This window comes from Tubulanus polymorphus, chromosome 1 (genome assembly GCF_964204645.1).
Source record: "Tubulanus polymorphus chromosome 1, tnTubPoly1.2, whole genome shotgun sequence".
NCBI classification, from domain to species: Eukaryota; Metazoa; Nemertea; class Palaeonemertea; order Tubulaniformes; family Tubulanidae; genus Tubulanus; species Tubulanus polymorphus.
Genome location: NC_134025.1, coordinates 30,258,523 through 30,286,342, shown reverse-complemented (window position 1 = coordinate 30,286,342; position 27,820 = coordinate 30,258,523). Strand labels below are relative to the sequence as shown.

The following is a 27,820-nucleotide window of genomic DNA, read 5'->3' as shown; positions in this document are numbered from 1 at the left end:
AACCAGATTTGTGCTAAATTTTAACAAAAATGTAAAAAATTGCTGAAAAGTTACTATTTTCGATTCACAAGTTATTCGAACAATTTTTGTCACCAAATTTGTAATTGCGGATACATGTGCAAACTACTGCGTTATTAAAATATCGATAATTTTCTGGTTTGAAATTCTTGGGAAATTTGCTGTCAAAATTCTTTGTGGCACGCTAGTGTGCTGATTTAACAGATGCAAATGCATTTGTCGAACGAAGAGTTCTATTAAAAGTTTTATTTGTTCGCACTGAAAGTTCTTATTTTAGCTAAAGCCTTACAACTTCAAGCCTTACAACTTCGAACCATAGTGAAGCATCTCGGCAGATATTAGACGAAGAACAAACCAAAATTAAGCTATTTATATTCATAGTTTATTTATCAAAATACTAAGTATCTGGCTATTTACATAAGTATAAAATATACAATGACTAGAAAACAGTATATACACGAACAATTAATCACATGCACCCTGTTCTATTTTATTGCAACCCCTTTAAGAGTATATAATGCTCAAAGAACTCATTTCAGGTTTACACACGATTTTGTAAATAAATGCATTTAAAATAAACTAGCTACGATGAATGATTGCTTTAGGGGTCAGTTTTAATATTGACCAGGTTTACTTTAACCTGGGTGGGGGGGGGTAAAGCAGTATGGTACAAGCAGTACGGAGAGTTGAGATTGGTGATATTTCACAGGGTTCCAATACCATTAAATCTCTTCAACTCTGACGGCAAATTATCTTTATAAAGAACGGGATCGGCTCTAAATTCGACTGTTTTCAGGGGTAGAGAACCGTAAATCTCGGCGAATCGATTGATACATTCCGACCTGGCGACCATGTGCGTCGCGTCCATTGATAACATTTCCATCTTCGTGCATTCGGGGCATTTGAATTTCTTGCGTGGAGTCACTTTAACGGGGCCTTTACCGGTGACGTTTGCGATTAGGAAATTCATCGCGATGTCCTCGCAGTTTATGTGAGAATCAACCCAAACTTTGATATCGCCAGGCATTGCATTAGTATACAAATAGCTGTAATACTGCAAATAAAGTAATGAAGAGAATTTTTGAAGCAAGGCTGCGGAGATAACTCAAACAAGGTGCAGGCCATTTAGACTTTTTTCCTGACTATTCCCTGATTATTAGCATTTACCGAAAGGAAGAGGAGTAAGGAAAAGAAAATTTCCTGACTTTTTCCTGATTTACAGGTAAGTGGCCATCCTGACAAAACTAGAGTTAGAAAATCAAAAAATTTTTTCTCCGGCAATCGGAGTGTATTGTATATTGAACTTACTTTATGATAGAAAGCAGCACCGGTGAGAACCATCGATATTTCGCTGCTCCATTCGGAATCGTATTTCCAGTGATTCGTAACGTTATCCCATAGATGAAGACGAGACGGAAATCCAACCAAACGATCCGGAAATTCTCTCCAAACCTTCAAAATAATAACATAACATCTTTATTAAATTATCGAAAAAGATAACGTTACTGGTACGGACTGATCTTAATCTCAGTATTTCTCACTTCATCAGCAAAAACCCACAGATTTCACTAAACTTCATCACCATAGAAACGAAAATAACAATTTATTATTTTTGTTCCTCTGGACCCAGTTCCACAGTCGTGAGTTAGAATTAACTCTGAGTTAAAGTTAGTTCATTTTCAATGAGTTAACTCAAGAGTTAAATCCAAATTCAGAACTTTGGAACTGGACCCTGATGATGTTTTGATCCTACTAGTCAAATAGAATTTATTCCGATAGTTTCAAAGTTTTGAAAACTAAACATCATCAGGGAAACAAAATAACATGATAATGATATGTTATTTGCGTTTCTGATGAACTTCAGTCAAAACTTCGCGAAACTTTCATCAAAATGAAGAAAAAGATTCGTTCATCGTTTATGGTTATATCGGATGAAGAAGTCTTCATTTTGAGTCCAATGTTTTGATCCTACTAGAGTCAAACAGCGCTGGAGAACTACGGAATTTACCTCGTATCCGAATTCTAATTCATCAGTTGTAAGCATCAAAATATCGTCGTCTAAAGCCAATATCGCTTCAGTTTCAATTTCATCATACGGATAAAATCTATAAAATCAATTACATTTTGAAAATCATCATCATGTTTATCGAAAATTAACAACACAGACAAGTTGATTACGAACCTATTACTCAATCTATTGTGCTGAGTTTGAATTACTTTCAAAGGTTTATCAATTTTCGGCCATTTTTGTGCTGAAATAATGAAAGTAATTCAAAGTGTTAATAAATAGAAATGACTGACTCAAACACAGGATCCAGTGTTTCGCGCTATTCTTTGTTTACCGGGTGGAGGAGTTTTCTTCTGATTGTTCCACACGACGATGACCTTCGCGAGACTCGGCGTTTTTGAAACTTTCTTGATGACTTTAAACAACATTTCTAATCGATCGTACGTGAGAATGACGGCTGTGAATCCGTCTGATTTGGCTGGTTGTAACGGTAGAAACAATGGACTCACCGCACGATACTGAAACATACACAGTTTTATACAATTTCAAATCAAAATGTACTGCATTAACCATTTCAGTGCGGTGTATGAATCGGTGATGGATTTTGCCAGTACACCACACTGCGGTGTATCGATGTAATTAGTAATTATCTCTCTAGAAAAATGGCAGCACCTGTCAAACATAGTGAAATACTAGTAACTAACGACACACCGCACCGCGGGTAGACGCACTATAGTGGTATTCCCGTTATTCAACACACTAGGGTGGAATTTTTCAAAATTTTCAAACTATCTCCAGCACTATAGGGTATCAATTAGTCAGCACTGAAAGGGTTAAATATGTGACGGTATTTTATGAATGAATTTTACCTTATTTGGAGGTTCGTTCCATTCCTCGTATTTACGAGCGGCGTATGGAAAAACACGATCATTTATGATACGAAGTGTTGTTAATGTTATTGAACTGATCGTACTGAAATATTCCCTCCAATAAAACGTCACTTGTTTCTGCATCAGTTGAATATTTTCGCGCGGAATTCTCGATAATATATCGATGACTACGGAGAGTTTCTCTTCGCGTAATATGACAGCGGCTCTGCAGTGAATGTAATCAAACTGTTATAATACGGTACACACGGTTCATACAATATCAGTGTAATTGGGCAGATATAGGGGACTAGACTACCCCTTAAAATTCGAAAATACCACAGAATAAATCGAAATGAGTAGTGATAAGGGCCTGAAAAGCCTCTTTTTGTCCTACACTTTCTGTGGGAGGGCCACCGGAACCCACCAATTTCGTGCTAGCAGCTCTCGCATCGCAAAAATCTGTTCTTTTCAAAATAAGCGCTCATTCCAGTTTTCAGTTCCACCCCCTTCGAAGAATCCTAGAATACATATTTACCTATCCCAGTCTAAAACCTCAGAGAACGGCATGATATACGTATCAGCCATTACAACCGGTATACAACCAGCCATCAATGCATCGGATAAAGCAGTTTGACCGAGTCGTGCTCCGCGCATCACTAAACAAAACGTTGAATTCTAAAATAAAGAAACATTTTTATTCTTTAAATTTTGAATGGTTAGAGAATTTTCATTTCTCTGAATCGACAGCTTCTGCTCACCTGAAGAATGGCGGGATAGCGATAAACAGTATTACCATGGCAACGCTCCGTATAGTTGAACGGTATATCGGTATCCACGGCGACACATTTATCGAGTACGAGTAGTTTATCGTAACGTCGTTCTAACATGTTTAACTCCATACGATGTTCGATATGAATGTTCACCTGTGATGATACTAATAACCATCTCTTCTCTTTATCACTGAAACCAAAACAAACATTGCCTGCATTAAAACTACGAGGTGTACCAGCAACTGTGGCAAGCAAGGATTACGAGACGATCCACCAGGTGTCACCAGTGGATACTGGGTTTCAACGTTTTAATTTCGTCGACATTTCAATTCAATTCGATCCAACTTTTCTGATTTAGTAAATCAATTTTCAGGGAAATCGACATCAATCAATGAATGCGGAATTCTTGTATCTATTGAGACTTGTTTGATAATAATTTTCAGATTCTAGTTTAAATTTCATCGAAAATGAACAAATATTCACTACCCAAAACTCGAGGTATAATTGCGCCATCTAGTGCCTGCCACTGGTACCTCAAAGAGACTAGAAAAATTCTTACCTATCGACGGGATCTAACATACGATGATTAACAAGCGGATTAAATACAGGAATACTGACATCATACTGACGTCTATAACTCCACGTATCGAAACCACCTCCAGCTATAACAGATTGACCACCGGCGACATCTAGTGACGTATTATAATCGGGTAAACTGCCCGGTAACATGTTGAACAGTACGTGATTCTGTCCTCCGTTCCAACTATTGAAAATACAGATAAAAAACAGCAAGAATTAGAGCGAGATATTAAACCTTCTTTAGCTTATGAGGGTTGTTCGAATACCGTACAATTTTCTTCCCCTCATAGACGCCCCCTATAGGCCAATATGTAATACTCACTGTGGTAATGTTGCTAAAGCCTTTCCCAGTTCCTCGATTCTCAAATTGTTCTGATTAAGTAGGTCGAGAGGTGGGATATATAAACAAGCTTCAGAAGGGTTATCCGTATGATAAACACTATCACCGATCGTCTCTAACAACTCGAAAAACTCCTTCGATATCGGCAGCGATATCGATATATCATTCTCATCGATGAATTTACGCAGAGGGTAAACGTAGACTTTGATTTGATTATCGTCGTTGTAACCGCAGTTATAAACATGAAAACAGGAGTGAAACGTGCAAGTTCGATCAGTCGCGTCGATTCGCAGTCCGGTTACGTGTTTTAGACTGACCACCTCTACGAGACTGCTATCGTAGAGCGAGCGTTTGAAAAGTGAAACCGATTTTTCGGTTGTTCTGAACGGGAACATGAACAGCACGCTGGCTACAATTAAAACCAGTAATAAACACACGAATAATAACGTGTATATATTCTGATATTTATTCAAGCGAGGGGTCAGAGTTCTCAGCGACATTTTCATTAGATCTTAGGGAGGGCTCTAGTATCAAAACAAATGAAGAACGAACAGTTTACTGAGTCCTGAGTCCGTATCAATGATCACTCATTTCAACTACTTCATTTCCGACATTCTTTATCAATGACCACCTCTCCGTTGAAAGACAATTGCTAATTCATATTTGAAAGCCGTATTTGTAGATTAACTGTCAGTTTATGCAGTTTATCTGCGAATATTGTGTTGAATCGAGAAAAATAAATGTTCTCGAGCTGTTGGTGATGAGCGTGATGTCGACACGGCACTTGGGGTCGTAATATTTTCAACATGGAACTTACAAATAATCATGATCGGAATCAACTGAGATTTTTTTTCCTACCGCGGAATTGAACTTACAGTATGAAAAGGGACACTGGACACAAAACTTGAACTTAGAACTTGAAACTGAACGCATTGTCCAGCCCCGGGTAGTCAGTAAGGCCTTTTTTCAATAGCTTGGTTTACGGGAACCGCCTCCCGAAATAGTGAAGAAAAGTCAAAATTAAAAAAAATTTTTTTATTTTTATTGCGGCATCTGTGGAACAAATTCAGTGCAAGCAAAAAAAAAGATTTTTCACCTCTGCCGAATGGCATGAATGATGAAAAAATTGAAAAACGCGAGGTTCTTTTTTCACAGTGTGGAATTCAAACTTTCCAAGAATCATTTGTTTGGACCGTGCCCTATCGATAGTTCACTCGTCAAAAAGTGATTTTATCTCACTCAGAAAATTTTCTTTTTATTTCTATTTCCTCCTCCGAAATGATATTTCAATAGGTCTACCCGCAAACCAAGATTTAAAAAAAGCCTCATTAACCTGTCTGTGGTTTAGTTTCACGATCGGATATTTTCACAAACCAATACGGTATAAGCCCATCCGAATAAAACGTTCACCCGCACCAACGGATTGTAAGCCCCGCCGGCGGGGTTCAATGCCTGATAATCCACAGTTGAATTTTTGTGTCGGTTTTTTGCTGATGTTGGAGTCCTCCTTTCTTGGTTTTGGAAAATTCCCTTTGAAATAAAACTTATGGGCCCAACCCCCGAAACAACGAAGTATACAGTGCAATGGAAATTCGAAAAAAAAGGAAAACGATATTGTGTCTGTCTTAGAAAAACGTTTATTGTGTGTTTATTTACAGTGTAACAGTAACATACAATATCATCACCGAGTTGTGAAACTTTTTACATAACATTTTTGCTTATGTACAACAAAAAACCTTTACAGCCTCTATTACATGTAGGCCTATTGAGTATTTTGCATTTTTCTGACTAGTTACAGTTCGGTTTATTTTCATCATCTTTAAAGCTTTGATGCATGATCAGGAATTAACGTACATTTTCCAATCGAGGGTATATTAACATTTTCAATTCGTTTTAATACAGCTGTTTTTGTTGACTTCGGTTTGACGAGATGACAAACACCTTCTAATAGAACATCATCATCGGTGCTGAAATCACTGCGAATATTCAGAAAACCGTGTTGCGAAATCGGTTCGAATTTAAACAGACATTTAATCGACGCCTTCACCTCTTTGGTGACCGCTCCGTCGGTGACGGACTGGTGCACTTCTTGAGCCGGTTTTACAGTAATATCTGTTACCGTGGCAGTACCAACAGGCCTATTACTCGCATCGTTATAAGCCACGAATTCTCCTACGCTTCGGATTATCGATAATGAAAATGCAAATCCATCGGCGCAACTGTCTGACCAGAATATATTCGGGTTTTCTGCGTTGTATATTCTATCGCAAGAGAACGTTATGCGTTTCCCGTATCCTATACCTATTGATAACAGTTGGCGTGGTTTCCCGTTGAATAGAGTCTCGCCGGTGTTCAGTTTACGGACCGTGTAGAAAAATCCCGGTATAATCGACGCATCGATGTACGTCCCTGTAAACGAATGAATGTAATATTTACGTAAAATCATTGAGAATTTTTGGAGAAAATTGCATAATAACGGGGACACAGAGACACACTTACCGATAACAGGTAATTCAGTAGATTTGATGTTTTTAACGGTATAATCGATGTTAAGTATTGGATCTTTGACGACTCTGTTTGACACTCGAAGCATGTTCGATGTATTACTCGTCTGATGGTGGTCAATATCGGTTGTTGCCGGTGGTGGCGAGGAGCGCCGCCGCCAAACATCCCCATCGTTATGGTTCCTCTCAATCCGCATCCACGCCGACACTGATCGTTTACCGGGCCGCTTTTTGTCATTGCCGATTTCTGAGAATATATCTCCGACTGCATCCAATCTACCTATTGTATCCACACGTTTGAGGATGGCCCCGATGTCGAATGCCGATTCCATTGATACTCAGTGTCGGATATAATTACAGGAATCTGATCGCAACACAAAACATACAATAGAAATAGAAGCCGTTCTCTATAACTGAATGCGTTGCACAAGAATATATTATTTAAATGCTTTTACTCAATCTAAACTTGCTTTGTTGATTATATATTTAGTTCGTCTCTGTATCGCGCTGACTAATGTTTGATAACTGAATGAGATATGCATGGGAATTTACAACTATATTTACTAACACCAGGAGATAAAGCTATGTTCGCTATTGGCTGAGTTGAGGTGCGTGATAGCTGCGTGTATTGTCTATGATGTACTACAGCTCGGGATGGCCATTCGGCGAATGCGTGTTGGCGCAGAATCAGCTGGCGCGCTTGCCAAAAGGCCTTCAGCCTTAGCCAGGAATTTCTAGGGTAGTTCTTTTTGTTCCACATTAGGAATATTTTTCCTCCAAAAGACATTCAAAAGTGAATGCAACGTAATGTCCGATATAATCCCGTGTCCGTCAGAATCGACCCAGAATTTGTCTGGCCTTAATTTAATTAAAGATAACGTTAATCAATAAACTCGGATCGTGTGTCACAATCGTCTAAAACTTTACGGTGGTTAGGGCCTCCTGACGACCGTGATTCTTATCGGGACCTAATTGCCAGTAATTTTCCAAATACTGCAACATCTAGGACTGAACTGGGTCCAGTTCTCATTAATTTCGTTATCGTAAAGGCATCGTTTTTTTCCCGGTAATAGTGTTTCGTTAATCGGATTTGCATGCTATAGCCACGTGTGGCGTACATGACCAACGATGGCACATGTGCATGTTGGTTGTTCTCCACATGCGGACATGTAATTTGACAGGAGGTTGAACTAGAAACTAGAAATTTAAACCTTAATTTATGTTCATATATATACTGCATGGATTAAATATACTGTTTGTGCTATCTATAGGAGGTTCATTGTTTACTGGACGAGTTTTGAAACAGTGAGTATCTGTATTGTCAAAGTGTTGGTTAGCTGCAATTGAATAGGGGAATTAGAGAGGGCTGCACTGGAATTTAGGTTAATCAATTCAACTCAAGACAACTTGTTTTATGCAAAAGATATTTTTACTGCTCACTGATTCTCGGCTTAGTTGTTTTAAGCAGGGTATGTGTAAATTTTTTGTCAATTTTCTAATGTCATGACTCCCTTTAAAAACTGGGCATAATTTAGTAATGTGTTTTAACCTCCTTATCATTCAAATTCATATCTTGACTTCTTTTTATCGCATAAAAACAGGTGTATTTTTAATTGAATGAATGTTAGCTTTGCTCTTCGAATATGTGTAGCGATATCTAGTGGTAATAAACGACACTATACACTAGACTACTCGTAGCTGATACCATTAGCTTGTTTGCCTGCTGTCTATGTGTTTTAAGGTCATACTGCCGACTGTGGATACGTAGACTGTGAATTCAATTCTTTCAGGGTGTATTTTCGCGTTTATGCGGTGATTAGAATTTATATTCATTTTAAAGGTAATTTTACTTCGGGCTGATTTACTGAATGAAATACATAGTTTGTAAATGAAACTAGAATTAGAACACCGTAGCACACAGTTACAGTTATATGTGAAACGCATCAATTTTTATCTCTTGGGGCGGTGCACGTAATCATATTGAATTATTATAACAACTCATATGTACCAGTGCCCAGTTAGGCTCTGCATCAACTGAAACCATTTATAAATGATGAAAATTGATGGATTCAACCTGTTATCAGGTTCTAGGGTGCATGTTTGCAAAAACTCGTTGAATATGGCAATGATTAAGTGATAAGGTCATCATCCAATCAAACCTATCTATGTGACAATTAACTAAAATGAATTATGTTTATGTATATAGGCCATAGTGATGACAGTGCTCTATATCTTGATATGAGTTATGTCATTTTTTTAAAATAAATCATATCATTTTAGATAATGATTCATTGAAATTAAAGTTAGATTTCTATTCAATGTTAGATTCTAAAATTTAAAAAAATGATTTTATATCTTTCTTGGGGGTTCGTAGATAAGCTGATTTGTGCTATTTTCGAAAGAATAAATGCCAAAACTTATCACCAGTAACATCTGGAGGTATTTATGGATGTTATAATTCAATTGTTCAAATTCTTATATTCGATGCATATAGTGACTATAGGTAACTTTTAACTGGTAACATATTGGAAAGGGTGTCTCATAAAGTGTCTGATCTATTGCATGTTTAGGAGACATACAGCTCTGAGCTGCTATTTGAATGTTGAGGATATTTCTAGTTTTTCTAGACAATCTCTCCGTGGTTATTGGTAGACGTAGAGCTGAACGGTGACGATGTCTAGCGTAAAGGGTTTAACCCTTCGTCCACGAGACGGTCTTCCGTACCCAACTGGATTATACGATCCGGAGCAGGAAAAGGAAGCTTGCGGCGTCGGATACGTCGTCAGCATCGACGGAATTCGCTCCAATCGGGTCGGTTAAATTCAAACTTCTTTCACATAGAAATATCAACTCTCGAGGAATTTTATTTTTTAATTTTTTTTTTTTTTTTAAGGTTTTACAAGATGCGAAGGTAATGTTGACCCGTATGGAACATCGCGGTGCTGTATCGTGTGATAATGACAGCGGTGATGGCGCCGGGCTTCTCGCCGGGATACCACATGATCTTTACGCTTCTATCTTGAAGTAAGTTCCACAATCTGGTTTACTTGAATCATAAGGAACCTGTACATTCAGGTACGAAGTAATTCTATTCTCATAAAAATGAACATCTATGAAGTTCTTTCATTGCCATTCAACTTCTATTCGACATCAAGAAACATTCTGTATAAGGCTAAAAAAAATGTATACCTTGTTTCTCCGCTCTGCTGAGCTTAAATGTTGACCCGGCCGGCCGCCTATCTACCCTATACATTACTTTTTTTAAAATCGTGATCAATTTTACCATAACAGACCCGGCCGCTATAGAAATGAACTGTTTATAAATTTTATCATATTTTACAAAAATGACCCGGCCGCTGCGGAGAAACAAGGTATCATTTTTGTTTAGCCTAAGTACTTTGTAATAGAAATCCATAAAAATAAAACTGGCTGCATAAATCATCTTCTCTCTTACATAGAATATAAATAAATACATCGTTTTATACAAAGGTTTTTATTACATAAACTGCTTTAGTTTAGTTCCCTGTATTTATGATACATGTATACGTTATACCTGGCACTTTGTATTCTTTGCCCGGTAAATTTTTCTATTCATTTCCATAACCTTCGTGCTCTTATAACTGAGCTTCATTACTGAGATAAATCTTCAATAAAAGAACTTTATCTCTCGATGGTTTTGGGAACCTGCCTTTCTAATGTGGTTTTAGCTGTGAATGATTTAAGTTGTTGCTATGGATTCAAAAAGATAAAGCAAAATTCACCGACAGATTTTTATGAAATTTTTTATCTCGATCTATCGTATTGTTGCAGATCTGAATCAGGTATTTCTCTGCCTCCACCCGGAAAATATGCAACGGGTATTTTTTTTCTGGACAAAGAAACGTCAAATGTCGCTGAAACTATGTTTACAAATTTCGCGAATAACCTCGATATTCAGGTAAATAGCGATGACAGAGGAAAACTGAGCTGTGCAGTATCTTAATTAAGCTGTGCAGGTTTCTAAGTGCTATTAGCTATTTGTTGGAAAACTCATAACTTTCGCTGATAACATTTAATGTAAAGATCTCATTAGTTTGATAAGGGGGTCGTTCATGATATACTCCGCAAAATTTCACTGATTTTTAGCACCCCGAACCCCCTCTCTCCCATATTGATATTAATGAATTTTTCGAAGATCTCAGAATATTATCTGTGTTTGCAGGTGATTGGATGGAGAACAATTCCTGTTGATAGTTCAGCTATCGGTAAAATAGCCCGAGATAGGGAACCATTTATGAGACAGGTAATGCAAGAAAAACATTTCTTTACAAATTTGAACATAAACAAACCCATTACAGCTACTAGATTTTGTGAAGTAAAATGCTGATCTTTATGAACTAGTCACAAAACATAAATAAATCATGAATCTATTTATATTCCAAGAAAGATTTTATATAAGTGTTGAATAAGTTGACATGCACTAATAGCATTCTCTTGGAAGTTATTCAAGTCATTGTCTCTTTATTGGACGATCATGAGCTGATTATATTTTTATGACTTTGACCTTTCACCGAGATTTCATTATTTTGAACCCCGGTCTGAGATAGAGCGCTGTTGTGCACGTGAACAGGTAGAGTTTAGTCGTCAAACAGTTGTTCACGTGAAGTGCCTGGATCTACATTAAACCAGCTGTTTCTATTCATTGTATAACTATATTCTACGACCGAGTCCGCGCTGCTCTGATAAATTGTCACATGCCGTTAACGAATAAAATCATTCAGTTTTGTCACAATTCTGATGTTGTGTAAGCGGCCGATCCTAGTTCGTCCATCAGTTTAATGCTGATATATATGTTACAGTACAATGTTATTGATCGATATTAGATGATTTTATGTGTGACAGAGTTTTCATTATTCGTAAGCCGTAAATAAATCCCCCGAAAATCTTATCGTCGTGTAACGTAATTATAGACGAACATGACTGATTACTTATTCCATCTAAAATTCATTAGAACCCTCCCCCGGTTCTCAGCATGATTGAGTCTCTGAAATTTGATTTGCCTTCATAATGGATAGTTTCCATCGATTCTGTTTTTCACTGAAGCGAATGATCTGATTAAATTAGATATTCAATTCTAATAGTGATTTTACTGTTTATTTTAGGTGTTTGTGACGAGCAATTTCAGTGATGAAGAATTTGAGCGCAAGGTACAAACAACTCGAGACCGATCTGAAAGTTCAAATTAAAAATGCTTTCATTTGCCCTAAAATTCATTCAATTTCTTAACATAAAACCTTGAGTCAGAAAGAGATTTATTGCTGATAGATTAGATGAATAAAATATTCAATGTTCCTATAAGGAATCTGGGCTGGTTCCATAGTTGAGACTTAAGTCCAAAAGTGGTCTTAAATCTTAAGACTGGTCTTAAGCTGTTAGATCAGCTATAGAACTAAGATAGTCTTAGACTGGTCTTAAGTCTAAGCCATGACTTTGGAACCGGCCCTGCCAGGAGCTGGTCACACATTTCCTGGTTAGAATTGCACTCTAGATTTCAAATGAGCCAATTTTAACTCTATAGGATCGAACATAACCTGACTCGGGGCCCATTTGAACAGTTGTGACTGAAGTCCAGAAGTGCTTTTGATTGATATAAGGATTGATTTTAAGTAGATCTTAAGTAGTTAGATTGGCCATGAAACCAAGGCCCTGGGGCCGGTTCCATAGTCATGGCTTAGACTTAAGACCAGTCTAAGACTATCTTAGTTATATAGCTAATCTAACAGCTTATGACCAGTCTTAAGATTTAAGACCACTTTTGGACTTAAGTCTCGACTATGGAACCGGCCCCTGGTCTTAAATCTAAACCCGAACAGTAGAACTGGAACCAGGTTTTTTATGTATTTGACAAATTTTCTGAAATTTCACAGGTTTATGTTTTGAGAAAACAAGCGTCTCACAGTGTGAACGAAGATGATGAACTTCGATTCTATATTTGTAGTCTTTCTACTAAAACTATCGTTTACAAGGTAACGTTAAAAATTCATCAATTATTTGCCGACATTTTCACGAAAAACTAAAATCCCTGTAATACATGTTTTACTTGATACAGGGCCAGTTTACTTCGCTTCAATTGTGGGATTATTTCGAAGATTTAAAGAATCCTGAATTCAAAACTCATCTCGCGTTGATTCACAGTAGATTCTCAACAAACACATTCCCGAGCTGGGAACGAGCTCATCCACAAAGGTAGAACAATCAACTTTCTTACGGGTTTTGGAAAGTCTTTGGAAAATGGGAAATTTTTCCAGGCCCTGGAAAAGCTATGGAAATTTTTGTTTTTTTCTCTTTAGCTATGGAAAATGTCTGGAAAATCAGAAAATGGTCTCAAAACAAAATTTTCCTTCTATTTTGAATTTTAGGCTATTTACCTAAATATGTTATTACATATTTGAAAACAAATGTTATGAAAACACTTAGTTGATGGTATTGATAATTGGCACTTATTTACCTTGAATACAATGCCTCTTTTATGTTGGCACTGTGTATCTTAGGGGTATGAAAAACTTGCAGTCTGGGTATGGAAAGGTTATTGAAAATGAAATTGAAAAATCTATAAGAACCCAGAAAGAAATTTCTTAACTTTAGAAATTTTCATATGTAATAATAAATACTGTGTAATTGTAGGTATCTCGCTCATAATGGTGAAATCAATACATTACGCGGGAACGTGAATCTAATGAAAGCTCGTGAGGGCATCATGAAAAGCGATCAATACGGAGATGATCTACAGAAGATATTTCCGGTTATTGAAGATGGAATGTCGGATTCGGGCTGCGTCGATAACGTACTTGAATTCCTGTGTAACTGCAGTCCGAGAACATTACCCGAGGTGAACTATGATTTTGGGTTTATTTTCTATTGGGAAATCGTTATACCGGACCCAGTTTGACAGTTGTCACATAAAAAATTCAGTTCATGTTCATTCTACAGTCATATCTCACTCAAAACTGTAGAACTGGCTCCAGTTCATTGCTGATGTTTGAACTCTAAGAGTCCTATTGTAACTCACAACTGTAGAACTGGCTCCAGTTCATTGCCAATGTTTTAACTCTAAAGAGTCCTATCATAACTCACAACTGTGGAACTGGATTCTGAACTATTGAATGTGGATTCACGTGGTATTTCTCAAATGGCATTATTAGCATGTTGATACTATTTATTGGAGTTTCTCTGTTTTTTGGGGATCTCTCAAATCAAACACCAGTAATGTGGAATGTGTTGTAGATGTCTCGCTAATCGAATCATCGAGTCTCTTTCCTTCACTCAATTGTAATCGATTTTCTCATAAAAGACGTGGTTATTTTAGGATGCGATGCTGAAAGGATTTAAGGACCTTTTTAGCTAAAAGTCTTATCGATTATTCATCTTTTCTCCTAACGCTAATCGAATTCAGGCAGTTGTAACGATGGTCCCTGAGGCTTGGCAGAACATACAGACTGAACAGGTCAAGTAAATTACTACCTATATATTCATTACGTGTAGATATTTGGTTTCGTTGCATGCAACTCAACTTCATATTCAGATCATATCAATTTTAAAATGAAGGATTCAGTTATGATGTAATGATGTTGTGCTGTTGTTGCTGTGAAGAAGTGATGATATTAGAAGTGTGTATATCTATAGCTGTGTTCCCACTATTAGTTATTTTGAACGTTCTAAATTTAGTCCATTCCAAGAATGTTCACACCAGCAAAAATTTTTTTCTTGGTCTTCTCCAGGCACAAGGTCAAATTAGAATGCACTAACCAGTGATAGTGTGAACATGGCTTATATTTATTAATTTAACATGTACATCAAAAGACAAGTCACTGGAATATGATTATATATATATATATATATATATATATATATATATATATATATATATATATATTTATATGATACCAGTAAGGGTAAAATCCCAGAATCGAAGGAAAATAATCTTAACATTTCAACTCAATTGCTATCGATTTCAGTTTTTGAAAATGGCAATTTTCTAGTTTTGCGTTCGATTGTGGGTTTTTCTCTGAGATGTACTTACAAAATGTTTTTCTGCTTAAGCTGCTATTACATTGATTGAATCACCAAGAAGCGCTTGCTAGATACTGCTAAAGGCGTGTAGTTTAAATATCAGATGAATGATTGGCATGGCATGCACTGTTCTGTTATTTCTGTCTCGTCTGATAAAGACTATTTGTTGTCAATTTTTGCATTCATCTTTGAATTTCTTTTCAAATTGTTATTGTGAATTTGTAGCTTTACGCGGTTGACAGTAGTATAGATCGCTTTAGCACTTATAACCTGTCAGTTTGAATCAATTTATTTTTGAAGAGTGTGTTTGTTGTGTTTTCGAGAAATAACATTTTTGTTTTGTTGTGATATTTCTTATTTACTAAAAAGATCTTTGTATCAATTTTCTATGCCTGTATGTTGAATTCATTGATGTCGTTTGACTAGATTGATAATGATAATGAAGAATTACCTTTAAACTGCTTTATGATATGTTGATGTTCATGTCAGATTGAATGAAGGGCATGTGTGTATTTGATATCATTCTAGATAAAGTTAAAATTAATTATTACTGAAAGTAGCAATCTTTCAAGAGTGAAACGTCAAATTGAAAATACATTTTTACAATATTTTCATGACATTTTTCACCCACTATAGGAAGCTCCTGCCATACCTCAGAAATACAAAAATAATCCTAGTAAGACACAAAATAAATCAGTAAGTTGATATTCAAACGCAAAACCCGACAAGTAGCAGAGATTCAGATTTCTGAAATCGTGTCTGCTATTGTGACGTGTTTTGATCGTTTCTAAAGCATGTTGTGCTTGTAGTGTTAAATACCGAATACATTTAATTTTCTGTCGTTGTTTTTCAGCTGTTAACAGGGTTTTTACAGATCAGAGAAATATCAGCGAATTTTAAATCTTTTCTTGAAAATCAAGGAAATGTATGGGAATTTTTTTATGTCCTGTTGTTCTGACTGATGATTTGTGGCACAAGGAACCTCTCCATAAGTAACAGCCACAACTGAGGATATCGCGTGATTTAATCAGGGGAATTTTTGGTCAGGGGTCGGAAAATATCAGGGAATTAGATTTTTTTTCCCTGATCAGTAAGAATCCTGTTTTAATTATTGATTTTAAATCGGTGAAATATTTCAGATGCTTTCCATGTATACATCGCTCGCCAAAATTCACAAATTGTCTTTCAATTATGTTTCATCTTGTTTTTAATCAGAAGTTTCTTGAATTTCTCATATTCTACTCATTGTACCGGTTCAGTGTAGTACATATGTTTTTCATTAATAACCACTGATTTCAATTTCGCTAAATCTGATTCAAGAAATTACTATTGTCTTTCAAATTAGATTTTTCTTTCATGACGTTTTTACGTGAGGCTTCTAGATTAGTAAGACAGCTTATACCCAGATGGATAAATGAAAATAAAGAGTTGCATGATTTTTAATAGTTTCAAGTCTCTTCCAGGGACAACCAATAGTTGTAACTTGTCGTTTATATTCCCTGCATGGAGACAAAGCTGTTGATACTAATCTGTGTATATTCATTTCTGTTTTATTCAATGTTTATCATATCTCCATAAATTATGAATATTTTCTCACATATTTTGGCACGATTTGTTGTAATTCTGTTCTGTAGTCGGTGGTTACAATGGTTCCGGAAGCTTGGCACAATGATACGGTCATGTCCGAAGAGAAGATAGCTTTCTATAAGTGGGCCGCTATGTCTATGGAACCTTGGGATGGACCGGGTAAGTTTATATGGTATGATATGAATTTAGTGATAATATAAAACTATTCCAATTCCTAGCATCGAACATGGAATATGAGATGTTATTTGTGATGTAGATATTGAATGTGATATGACTGATTATTGTAGCGTTGCTAGCGTTTACCGATGGGAGATATATCGGAGCGATTTTAGATCGTAACGGGCTTCGACCATCTCGATTCTACGTGTCGAAAGATCGTCACATGTACATGTCCAGTGAAGTGGGAGTTACTAATCTTAAATCATCCGATATCCTCATGAAGGTAAAACTCTCTTAAGGACTTTGTGTGTTGAGTCCGTTCTCAGATTTGTTGCAGACTTTGTTTAATTTGTACGGTTTCGATTTGTTGCAGCAACGTTTGAAACCTGGACGAATGTTACTGGTCGATACTCAGGAAAAAATATTTTGGAACGATGATGAATTGAAGAAACATCTCTCATCGCTGCGACCAGTTTTAGAATGGACATCTGAGGTGAGATCAAAAACAACCTTAAAGTGAAATCCTTCTTACTTTGTGCAGGTCGACTTGGTGGATTATGCTCATACTTATACTAAACTTGGAAAACCTTTTATTTCCCTGATTGTCAACAAATATTTACAGCAGTCCCTCCTGACCGAGTAAGCCTGAGTTAACTGTGTTCATTTTGTGGATTATAGATTGTAACGTTGGATGATTTACGTAAATCTCTTCGTCCGATGAGATCTCTGAAGAGGTTAGACAGTGTGACTAGTTATCAGGGTGGAGTGGTTGAAGAGGATAGACGTTTACCTATGTTTGGTTATACGGTTGAAACACTGAATATGTTAGTGCTGCCTATGATCAGAGACAGGTAAGTGTGGAATCACTGAGAAAATGATAAACTGCTGAGTTCAATAATTGTGGGTCAAATAAGTTCATTGTGAACTGTCTTACTGTGGAGTTCATGTTATTTCGGTTGTTGGTTAAGTTCGAGTCTGAAGCATGTTCTCCCTAAATGAATAATAATCTGTTCTAATTGCAGGAAAGAAGCTCTCGGTTCAATGGGTAATGATATTCCTCTCGCCTGTTTATCATTATATAATCCATTAGTGTTTGAATATTTCAAACAGTTATTTGCTCAAGTCACAAATCCACCAATTGATCCATTTAGAGAACAAATAATCATGTCATTAGTAAGTTTCGATCTGACTTGTCAAACATGATTTAGAAAATGGGAAAAAATAGAATATTTCGAGATCTTGTTCATTTCGTTTTTAGGAAGCACCGGTGGGACCAGCAGCGAATTTACTTGAACCTGGCAAACAGCAGTGTCAGAGACTTTGGTTGAGACATCCAGTCATCTCACTCGATGATTTATCAGTTATTCAGGCGACTAATTACAAAACGTGGAAGGTGAGATTATTTTCAAATCTTTTCATCGGGTGGACTCGGGATTTTTCTTTATGTAATCTTCTGAGTTTACTTTAAAGTCCATTGCCTCGAATTATCACATGCCCCTGATGACATCATAACCATTTTCTTACTCCAATTACTCGTAATAATGACCCATCCCTGCTCCGACTGCCCTGATGAGAGAATTTATTTGTCCCCCGAGCTCTGAGCTAAGCGGAGTCGACTGTAATGCAATGATATTTTGAATGTTTTTAGACAGCGACTGTGAATACGGTTTACCCTTTGACGGAAACCGTGAATGAACTGGAACGAGCTTTAGAGAGAATTTGTGAAGAAGTAGAAGTAGCAGTTGAACGCGGGAACTCGCTGATTATACTCTCCGATAGGAAGGCTTGTATTGATTATATACCGGTACCGTCTTTACTGGCGGTCGGTGCCGTGCATCACTTCCTCATTGAAAAGAAATTACGAATGAAAGTTGGTTTGATTGTCGAATCTGGAGAACCGAGGTTTGTATCGATTTCAACTGAATTCATGTTTCCAATACGTTTCAGAGTTATATTTGACAGTATGAAGTTTGAATTAGATAATTTCCAGTTATGTCAAATTTTAACTTGTAACTGTAGAACTGGCTCCAGGACTCGGTTCTACAGTTCTTCATTGAATTTGACTCCAGAGTCTCAAATCGGTTCATTTTTGCTAATTTATGCGTAGGGTCAAATCTAAACTCTGAACTGTGGAACTGGGTTTTGATGGCTGACAAACGGAAGCAGTTATTTTGATATTGTTGCTGTCATTTCATATACAGGGAGGTGCATCACTTGTGTACGTTGCTAGGTTACGGAGCAGACGCTATTTGTCCGTACCTCGTATTTGAAACGATGCGTAACCTACGAGAACAAGGTTTACTAGATCCACCCCTCACCGATCAGGAGATCTATGAACACTTTGCCTCGGCTGCTGGACGAGGTATATGTAAAGTTATGGCTAAGATGGGTATATCGACGCTACAGAGTTACAAAGGCGCGCAGATATTTGAAGCTGTCGGACTCGGCCCGGGAGTCATTGACCGTTGTTTCAGAGGAACTGTATCTAAACTAGGAGGTATCAACTTTAAGATTTTAGCCGGCGAGGTAAGGAACTTCATGACATTGATATATTCTCAGTATTTCAAAAATGAAACCCAAAGTAGTTAATGTGTATCACCCTTGCAGTTGATTGTAACTAACTGTTGTTTTTGATTTACAGACTTTAGAAAGGCATCAATACGCGTACTCTGACAGACAGTCTGACAATCGTATAGTTATAAACCCAGGATTCTATCACTGGAGAGATGGAGGTGAACAGCATATGAATGATCCACTAAATATCGCTAATCTACAGGTAAACGCTAGCATTCTAGCATTAATCAATTTTTTTCTTGTCACAGTCTATCATATGTATTGTATGTGAAAAATTCTGAAATATGAAGATTTAATAATGAAAATCTTGTTAACGCTGATGTAATGCTTCTTAAGAGATCTATTAGAAATGAAACGTCAGTGTAACAAGTCGACATATTTTACATTGGGTCTTTCTAGGATTCACTAAGATGATAGATCTAACTGTAGTTCAAACTAGGTATCTATTTTCGCTGAGGTATTGTTGATTGAATTTTAGGAAGCTGCACGTAAGAAAGATAAAGCGTCGTATATGAAGTTTTTAGAGTCTGCTTACGACAGTACGAAGAACTGTACTCTACGCGGTCAGTTACAGTTAGATTTCACCGATGAATCTATTGATATCAATGAGGTGGAACCAGCTAAAGAAATCGTCAAAAGATTCGCTACAGGTATGAAATAAAACACTTACAGTGTTTGTACAGTTAAAATAGATTCATCTCCAAGTGGTTAATCTTAGAAATCTCAAATGTCAGGGTTCTTACAGATCAGGGAAATCAGGCAAAATAAGGGGATTGATTCTGACTCTTCAAAAGGGATATTGCATTTTTCGTGTCATTGTATTCTTGCTGGTGCCGAGAGGCACAAGGAACCTCTTCGTAAGAAGGGGCCTCAGAAAATTTTTGGTCTAGGGTTAGGGAAATATGAGGGAATTTTGGAATCCTTCATCTATAAGAACTGAAATGATGTGTTAGTGGATGACGGTATTGACTGTTGTGAGTAATAACAGTTTTATTTTGATATCTGCAGGTGCTATGAGTTTTGGTAGTATCTCATTAGAAACTCATTCAACTCTCGCCATCGCTATGAACCGAGTTGGAGCAAAGTCAAACACGGGAGAAGGTGGAGAAAATCCTGACCGATATTTAAACCAGAATCCTGAAGTGAACAAGTGTTCAGCCATTAAACAGGTTCATACATCGTTAGTTCACTTGAGAGTATTTTTCTTTGCTCGAATATGTCTCCCAAAATTTACAAATTCCTTCTACAGGTTGCATCAGGTAGATTTGGTGTCACTAGTTCGTACCTAGCACACGCAGAAGACTTGCAAATTAAGATGGCCCAAGGCGCGAAGCCCGGAGAAGGTGGTGAATTACCGGGTAAAAAGGTATTTCATTTAGTAAATACTCGGGATTCAGTTTCACAGATGAACTGTGAAAGTTGTTCCTACCAGCATATTGTATGAAGATAGTAGAAATGATGTTTTATGTCGGTTCATATTTTCAGGTGTCAAAAGAAATAGCTAAAACTCGTCACACGACGCCAAAAGTTGGTTTAATCAGTCCGCCACCTCATCATGATATCTATTCTATTGAGGATCTGGGTGAAGTAAGTATTTACCGATAGATATCTATATGATATAGGTCTGCTTACCAGTTACTCGCCTCTAGTTGGCTAGATACTAAGACTATGTATGATACTTCATGTAACTCACAGCTTCTTGTTATATTTCAGTTGATTTATGATTTGAAATGTTCGAATCCAGAAGCACGAATCAGTGTGAAATTAGTATCTGAAGTTGGAGTTGGTGTCATCGCTGCTGGTGTTGCGAAGGTATCATTGAATATTCAAACTCATTACTCAGTTGTGTTGATGATTAGATCTACTGAGTAAAGTGTAATCTATATTGCAGGGTAAAGCTGAACACATTGTTATATCGGGCCATGACGGCGGAACTGGTGCCAGTAGCTGGACCGGTATAAAACATGCCGGGTTACCGTGGGAACTGGGATTATCAGAGACACATCAGGTTCTAGTGATGAATGATCTAAGATCGAGGGTCACGGTACAGACAGATGGACAAATCCGAACCGGTCAGTGGAGTGAAATTTTTAAGATGATGAAAAAATGGATTTTAAGAAGACAAGGCAATATTTTTCTGTGTTTATTTCAGGGAAAGATGTAGTAATGGGAGCTTTACTCGGAGCTGATGAATTCGGAATGTCAACTGCTCCACTTATTGTACTCGGTTGTACAATGATGAGAAAATGTCACTTGAATACGTGTCCAGTGGGCATTGCTACACAGGTTAGGGTTTCAATTCTTATTACCTGAAAGCTATCAGGGGCTGGTAGCTCAAAGGATGGTTCAACTCGTTCTCAAAACTTTAACTACTGGTTAAATTTCTTAACCAGCGATTAAAGTGAACCGATCTTTGGGATTACGTTTAGTTCTTATTACCAATGGGTAGAAAATTATCCTAAGGTTAAATCAACTATTTTTCAGCAACTGGCCCCTGTTTGTTAAGTTGAATTGTTAATTAATATGACATAGTTGTATTTCAGGATCCTGTTCTCAGGAAAAAGTTTGCTGGCAAACCTGAATACGTAGTAAACTACTTGTTCTTAGTAGCGGAAGAAGTGCGAGAAATCATGGCTAAATTAGGTTTCCGCACGTTTCAAGAAATGATCGGACGAACTGACAAACTGAAATTATCAGACAAGAGAGACACGAAGAAATCGATGCTGCTCAACTTCGAGAAGATGTTGAAACCGGCATTCCGAATGCGTCCTGATGTAAACATGGTCGCCGGTTCAGTGAAACAGGATTTCCAGTTAGAAAAAAGACTGGTATGTTTTCAGGGGTGACTTTCCAACTGCATCTGTCTCTTCTAGAATTACTTTCAATTTTGAAGGAGGATCTTATAATCTCTAATTGATTCTAGGATTATATTGTACTCGAACAAGCGAAAGATGTAATTGAGGGTAATTCAAAACAATGTTCCATTGAAATGGATATCAAGAATGAAGATCGAACATTTGGTGCCACTTTGAGTTATTACATATCTAAGTAAGTTCTATCCTATTCTATCTAACCCTCACTTGTTGATGTTTCAAGACACATTGGCATTTTACTGACATTGATTCCATCTCTGATTTCAACTGAATCATATATTTTCAATCTTTACAGGAAATATATCGAGCTAGGTCTTCCGGATAAGAGTATTAACATCAAACTCAAGGGATCTGCAGGACAAAGTTTCTGCGCGTTCATGGCTAAAGGTGTCAGTGTTGAATTAGAAGGTGATGCTAATGACTATGTTGGGAAGGTAAGCAATCTCTATTCGTAGTAGGTTCTTCCTTGTGCTCTTGTGTCTCTCATGTTGCTCTCATTATTCTTAGGGATTATCCGGTGGTGAAATCGCTATCTATCCACCTAAAGATATGCCGGAAGATTTCTACTCGGAAGACAATATAATAGTAGGTAATGTTGTCTTGTACGGCGCTACTTCTGGAAAAGCTTTCTTCAGAGGACAAGCGGCTGAAAGATTCTGCGTTAGGAATTCAGGAGCTATCGCTGTATCTGAGGTAATCAGCTCGAAGTGTAGGGCAGTAAATTCTCTGTGGGTTTGTGATGATGATCATTTTCTGATATGCGTCTGATTTCAGGGTTGTGGTGATCATGGATGTGAATATATGACAGGAGGGCGTACTGTGATTCTAGGTCTTACTGGACGTAACTTCGGTGCTGGAATGTCAGGAGGTCTCGCCTATGTCTATGACAAGTAAGCTCTGGATGAACTTTACATTGATACCAGCATGAATATCTCTCTAAACTCTAATACCGTTTATATTGTTGTTGTAGAGAACACGTTTTCCTGAATAAATGTAACTTTGAGATGATTGATTTGGAAGAAGTTGTCGAGAGAGATGACCTGGAATTCTTACAGAACATTCTCATGGAATTCGCCGATAAAACTGGATCAACGGTCGCTCAATACATCCTCGGACATTGGGATGATGCAATTAAAGATTTCTATAAGGTTTGTGGCAGAGGGAACACCAGTCATTAACCTGTCACTTTGATTTGTTTATAAACTGTATTGTGTGTATATGAACAGGTATTCCCTCAAGAATACCGTCGAGCGTTGGCTGAACTGGCGGCGGAAAAAGAAGCGGAACTCGCGGCTGAAAAAGCTAAACGCGAAGCTCTCGCGAAGAGGAAACCTCGACTCATACATCGACCGAGTCTCGCCGATATAGAGGATGTTATTCCTAGTGCCGAACAGGAACGAAGAATTGAGATGAAAAACCTCGACAAGACGAGGTAGATTTCGTATAACGCTCATTTATCCAATCAGTATCATGAATAAGTTTGTTGATGTTTCGATGATTATTTTCAGGGGATTCGTGAAATATGATCGTGCGAAGAATCAATATCGTCCGCCGAGTCAAACATCACGCGATTGGAAAGAGATTTACAATCATAAGGGTGTGAAGAAAAATCTACGCGTTCAAGCGGCCAGGTCAATAGAAAACACTAGAGAAATAACTCACGATCTTTAGAAGAACAACATATCTGATTATAACATTTCAGGGATAGAATATGTAGAATACTTCTGCCCATCTTTACAGTGTTTGTTTGAACATAAACATTCTGCCTTGAACATAAAACCAGATATGTTGTGACCCTCTATTATTTAGTCGAATACAAAGACCGGAATGTTAAGGATGTTTGTTATCTGTTTTAGATGTATGGATTGTGGAGTTCCGTTCTGTCAGTCTGATCACGGATGTCCTCTAGGAAATGTTATACCTAAATGGAATGATTTAGTTTTCCAGGTAAACCGTTGGTTTCAGCTGAACTTTGTCGCGTGATTCTGATCTATCTCTGAAAATAATAATAAAATCTTGAAACATTTTGTAGGAGAACTGGAAAGAAGCTTTGTATCAACTGCATCAAACAAATAACTTCCCTGAGTTCACGGGACGAGCATGCCCCGCTCCGTGCGAAGGGGCGTGTGTTCTCGGCATTCATTCACCGGCTGTTACAATTAAAAATATCGAATGCGCGATTATCGATCACGCTTGGGAACAAGGTTGGGTTAAACCGGAACCTCCTGAGTATCGCACCGGTAAAAAAGTAGCTATTATCGGAAGTGGTCCTGCGGGATTGGCTGCTGCTGCACAACTCAACAAGGTCTCTGCACATTCTAATGATTATACTATGATATTTCGTTATTATTCATAGTTACTGAAGATATTTGTCATCTGTTATTTGTTAGGCCGGTCATAAGATAATCGTTTATGAACGGAATGATCGCGCTGGAGGATTGTTGAGATACGGCATTCCAACCATGAAACTAGACAAAGATGTGAGTCAGATATTTCTACCCTAACAACTGCTGCTGAGATAGTTCCCCCCCCCCCCCCACCTGCCTGAAGAGTGAATTTTATGAATGATTTATTGTAGGTATTACAAAGAAGACTTGATTTAATGGAAGCAGAAGGAATCACATTCGTCACAAGCGCTAACGTCGGTGTGAATTTATCTGTGCAACATTTAGTGAATGAGAATGATGCTGTACTGGTATCTACTGGTGCAACATGGCCTAGAGATTTACCTATACCAGGTCTGTAGTCAGATCCCTCACCTGATGAATATTTCATTCGAAATCCTCAGCAGCCAGTTGCTTAAACAAGAGTTTTACCAGTGGATGAATTAACTGACATCAAGGCGACTGGCCCTGGGAAACCGTTTTGCAGTTCTCGGGTTTGACACTAGAGTTCATTAAGTTCATTCATATGTAGCGTCAAATCTCACAACTGTTGAACTGGGTCTTGATCTTTTTGTTCTGAATATCAGTTTTAAGAATTGAATCAACCAATCTCTTGTTCTCTCGTAGGACGCCAGTTGAAAGGTATTCATTTCGCGGTAAGTTTCCTGGAAACCTGGCAGAAGAAACAACAAGGGAATGATATAGATTACCTAGCAACGTACGCTCGTGATAAGAATGTACTGGTTATAGGAGGAGGTGATACTGGCTGTGATTGTATCGCTACGTCATTGAGAATGGTACGTTCTGAATTCTCATGATTCTATAATGATTCTATACTCCTGACTTATGTTTTCTTCAGTTTGAAGTGAAAACTGGACCTCTTTAATTTAATTCTATACTCTATCTATGTTTCAGGGTGCTAAAAATATAACAGCGTTTGAGATCCTGCCGACACCCCCCGCGACACGGGCCTCGGATAACCCGTGGCCAACATGGCCCAAGATATTCCGTGTCGATTACGGTCACGCCGAGGTTCAGCACAAGTTCGGACGAGATCCACGTCTGTATAATATGTTGAGTAAGGAATTCATCGATGATGGAAATGGAAATGTATCTGGAATCAGAGCTTGTAAAGTCGAATGGAAGAAAGATGATACTGGACGTTGGCAGATGAAAGAAGTTCCAGGTCATCTATCTGTTATATACTCTACTACAGCAATAAGGCTGTGATAGACAACTGATTAATATCTAATCTATCATTCATTTCCAGATTCGGAGGAAATTTATGAATGCGATCTTGTTCTGTTGGCGATGGGATTCCTCGGACCTGAAAAACCAGTCAGTACCGAACTCAGTTTGGAACTGGATCCGCGGTCAAATATTAAAGTCACATCGGGAAAATACAGAACTAGCGTCAATAAAGTTTATGCTGCTGGAGGTAAATATATCCCAGAACCAAGGTTTGCAGTTATAGGCTTATTTTCATGGCCAGTCTTTAGTTCTATAACAAAGTTTATTTTGGTTCTAATAACTTAAGACCAGTCTAAGCACAATTTGGTTCAATAGCTGATCTAACAGCTTAAGACAATTCTAATTTCATTTTGGTTCTATAACCAATCTAGAAACTTAAGACCAGTCATGATTTAAGATGTCTTTTGAACTGAATTAGCAACTATTGAAGTAGGTCTTGTTTTCAGTCGGTAATTGAAAATAGCTTAAAAATTATACATTAATGAACGTGGTTTGTATGTTTATACAGATTGCAGACGCGGTCAGTCGTTAGTTGTTCACGCGATCAACGAAGGTCGACAAGCGGCTCGTGAAATCGATGCAGATTTAATGCAGACGACATCACTTGCTGGTCCTGGAGGGGTCGTACATCACGATCGATATTATATTGGCTCGATGTAATACTGATAATAATATGTATAGCAACCATGTAAAAATAGTCCATCATATCAGTAGATGAGTTTATCTTCACACATGGAATAATAGGTATTCAGTACACTGCGCTTGCCTCCAATTATATGGACAAAATGTTAACAATTTTCCTACTCCAGTTTGTATCATCATTGCTCTGACTGTCTGCCCCAAGTCATTTGCTTCAGAGAATATGTATTTGCCCTGCAAGATCCAAGCGAGCCTAGTCCACTGTAATAGTATATGATTTACAAGACGATATAGTATCGAAATACTATGATAATTTTAACCAGTATTCATTCATGATTTAGTTTATTTTGTTGACAGATTATACTAGATAGATAGAGGAGTATCTCCTCACTAACATGTCTCATCGATGGCTGAAGGTTTCATTCAGTCTGAAACCGGCCACAACTGCTGTGATTGATTATAAATGGTGTCGGTAAATATCATAAAACTGATACTCCTGAATTATCTGTGCAGCAACAGTTGTAAAACATATGCCAAATCTACATGTGCCAATTTAATGTACCGGGTATCATCTCATGTTTGTCTTATAGTGTCACAAACACTTATATTATCATGTTAAAATATGCACCAGTTCAACTGTTCATTTATTCAGTTGTAAAAATTGTCAAAATCTTAATGTTTTATTTTGAATGGTTAATTTTCTAATAGATTTATTATCTCATTATTCCAATTGAATAATAATAATTCTGCTGTTCAGACTGTCTGCAGTCCTAATACATTTTAGTCATAAATACAGTATTTGTGTCAATGAAATCAGGGTAACAACGTGACCTAGCTTTGAAAAAGAGAAACTTTTCTAAAACCGAGTTAGCTCTTACACTGAATGAGGAAAGAAATGTATTATTTGCATAACACTGAGTTCAAGGGAATGAAGCCTATCTACATATGACATAAAGAGACTTTATGTTTATTCACTGAGACATGAAAGAGTTCCTTGTGTCGACAGTTTGTATATGAGTTCTTGATTGGTTTAGAATTTTTCCAGCCTTACAATGATTATTCAGGGTTGAATACATTATTATAAATGTTAAAACGGTTAGAAAATGAATTAATAAAGGATTTAAGTGAAGTTTAATTAAGTTTTTCTTGACATTTTCTGAAGAGTTGTTTGGTTATCCATACAGTAGACACCTCTAAAGTTGGTGCTTATGGGACA

General features: G+C 37.3%; 3 protein-coding genes across 6 annotated transcripts; 1 reads left to right on the top strand and 2 right to left on the bottom strand.

Annotated features, from left to right (window-relative positions):
- Positions 1-428: 428 nt before the first annotated feature.
- On the bottom strand, positions 429-5,334 carry LOC141901702 (exostosin-2-like). The gene is made up of 10 exons (XM_074789124.1): positions 4,567-5,334; positions 4,225-4,428; positions 3,654-3,855; positions 3,431-3,570; positions 2,896-3,121; positions 2,361-2,544; positions 2,201-2,270; positions 2,027-2,123; positions 1,327-1,470; positions 429-1,072 (listed from the first exon to the last, which is right to left on the bottom strand). The coding sequence occupies exons 1-10, from the start codon at positions 5,088-5,090 to the stop codon at positions 722-724; spliced, it is 2,142 nt and encodes a 713-aa protein (XP_074645225.1). The 5' UTR covers positions 5,091-5,334; the 3' UTR covers positions 429-721.
- A 901-nt stretch (positions 5,335-6,235) lies between these two features.
- LOC141914902 (uncharacterized) lies at positions 6,236-7,525 on the bottom strand. The gene is made up of 2 exons (XM_074806242.1): positions 7,084-7,525; positions 6,236-6,993 (listed from the first exon to the last, which is right to left on the bottom strand). The coding sequence occupies exons 1-2, from the start codon at positions 7,418-7,420 to the stop codon at positions 6,404-6,406; spliced, it is 927 nt and encodes a 308-aa protein (XP_074662343.1). The 5' UTR covers positions 7,421-7,525; the 3' UTR covers positions 6,236-6,403.
- Positions 7,526-8,790: 1,265 nt separating this feature from the next.
- Positions 8,791-27,753, top strand: LOC141898094 (uncharacterized). Of its 4 annotated transcripts, XM_074783902.1 has the most exons (43): positions 8,791-8,928; positions 9,707-9,899; positions 9,982-10,112; positions 10,899-11,025; positions 11,290-11,370; positions 12,230-12,274; positions 12,995-13,093; positions 13,177-13,313; positions 13,752-13,956; positions 14,521-14,571; positions 15,774-15,833; positions 16,772-16,883; positions 17,012-17,166; positions 17,257-17,376; positions 17,562-17,734; positions 17,906-18,056; positions 18,142-18,276; positions 18,532-18,785; positions 19,085-19,409; positions 19,525-19,659; positions 19,936-20,107; positions 20,466-20,626; positions 20,707-20,823; positions 20,943-21,044; positions 21,171-21,269; positions 21,349-21,529; positions 21,610-21,743; positions 22,001-22,285; positions 22,381-22,505; positions 22,626-22,764; positions 22,838-23,023; positions 23,105-23,220; positions 23,301-23,478; positions 23,557-23,762; positions 23,839-23,961; positions 24,187-24,277; positions 24,363-24,635; positions 24,721-24,810; positions 24,909-25,068; positions 25,342-25,511; positions 25,630-25,900; positions 25,985-26,152; positions 26,474-27,753. In XM_074783902.1, the coding sequence occupies exons 2-43, from the start codon at positions 9,762-9,764 to the stop codon at positions 26,623-26,625; spliced, it is 6,333 nt and encodes a 2,110-aa protein (XP_074640003.1). In that variant the 5' UTR covers positions 8,791-8,928; positions 9,707-9,761; the 3' UTR covers positions 26,626-27,753. The 4 variants fall into 4 exon arrangements, with proteins under 4 accessions (XP_074640003.1, XP_074640004.1, XP_074640005.1 ...); XM_074783903.1 differs by lacking the exon at positions 15,774-15,833; XM_074783904.1 differs by lacking the exons at positions 14,521-14,571; positions 15,774-15,833.
- Positions 27,754-27,820: the final 67 nt, after the last annotated feature.

Coding starts and splice junctions, on each gene's coding strand:
- LOC141901702 (XM_074789124.1), bottom strand. CDS start 5,090: ATGAAAATGTCGCTGAGAACTCTGACCCCTCGCTTGAATAAATATCAG. Junction 3,571..3,653: donor GCTATCCCGCCATTCTTCAG/GTGAGCAGAAGC, acceptor TCTTTATTTTAG/AATTCAACGTTTTGTTTAGT. Junction 1,073..1,326: donor GTGCTGCTTTCTATCATAAA/GTAAGTTCAATA, acceptor CTTTATTTGCAG/TATTACAGCTATTTGTATAC.
- LOC141914902 (XM_074806242.1), bottom strand. CDS start 7,420: ATGGAATCGGCATTCGACATCGGGGCCATCCTCAAACGTGTGGATACA. Junction 6,994..7,083: donor TACTGAATTACCTGTTATCG/GTAAGTGTGTCT, acceptor ATTCGTTTACAG/GGACGTACATCGATGCGTCG.
- LOC141898094 (XM_074783902.1), top strand. CDS start 9,762: ATGTCTAGCGTAAAGGGTTTAACCCTTCGTCCACGAGACGGTCTTCCG. Junction 11,371..12,229: donor GGGAACCATTTATGAGACAG/GTAATGCAAGAA, acceptor TGTTTATTTTAG/GTGTTTGTGACGAGCAATTT. Junction 23,221..23,300: donor CTCGCCTATGTCTATGACAA/GTAAGCTCTGGA, acceptor TTGTTGTTGTAG/AGAACACGTTTTCCTGAATA.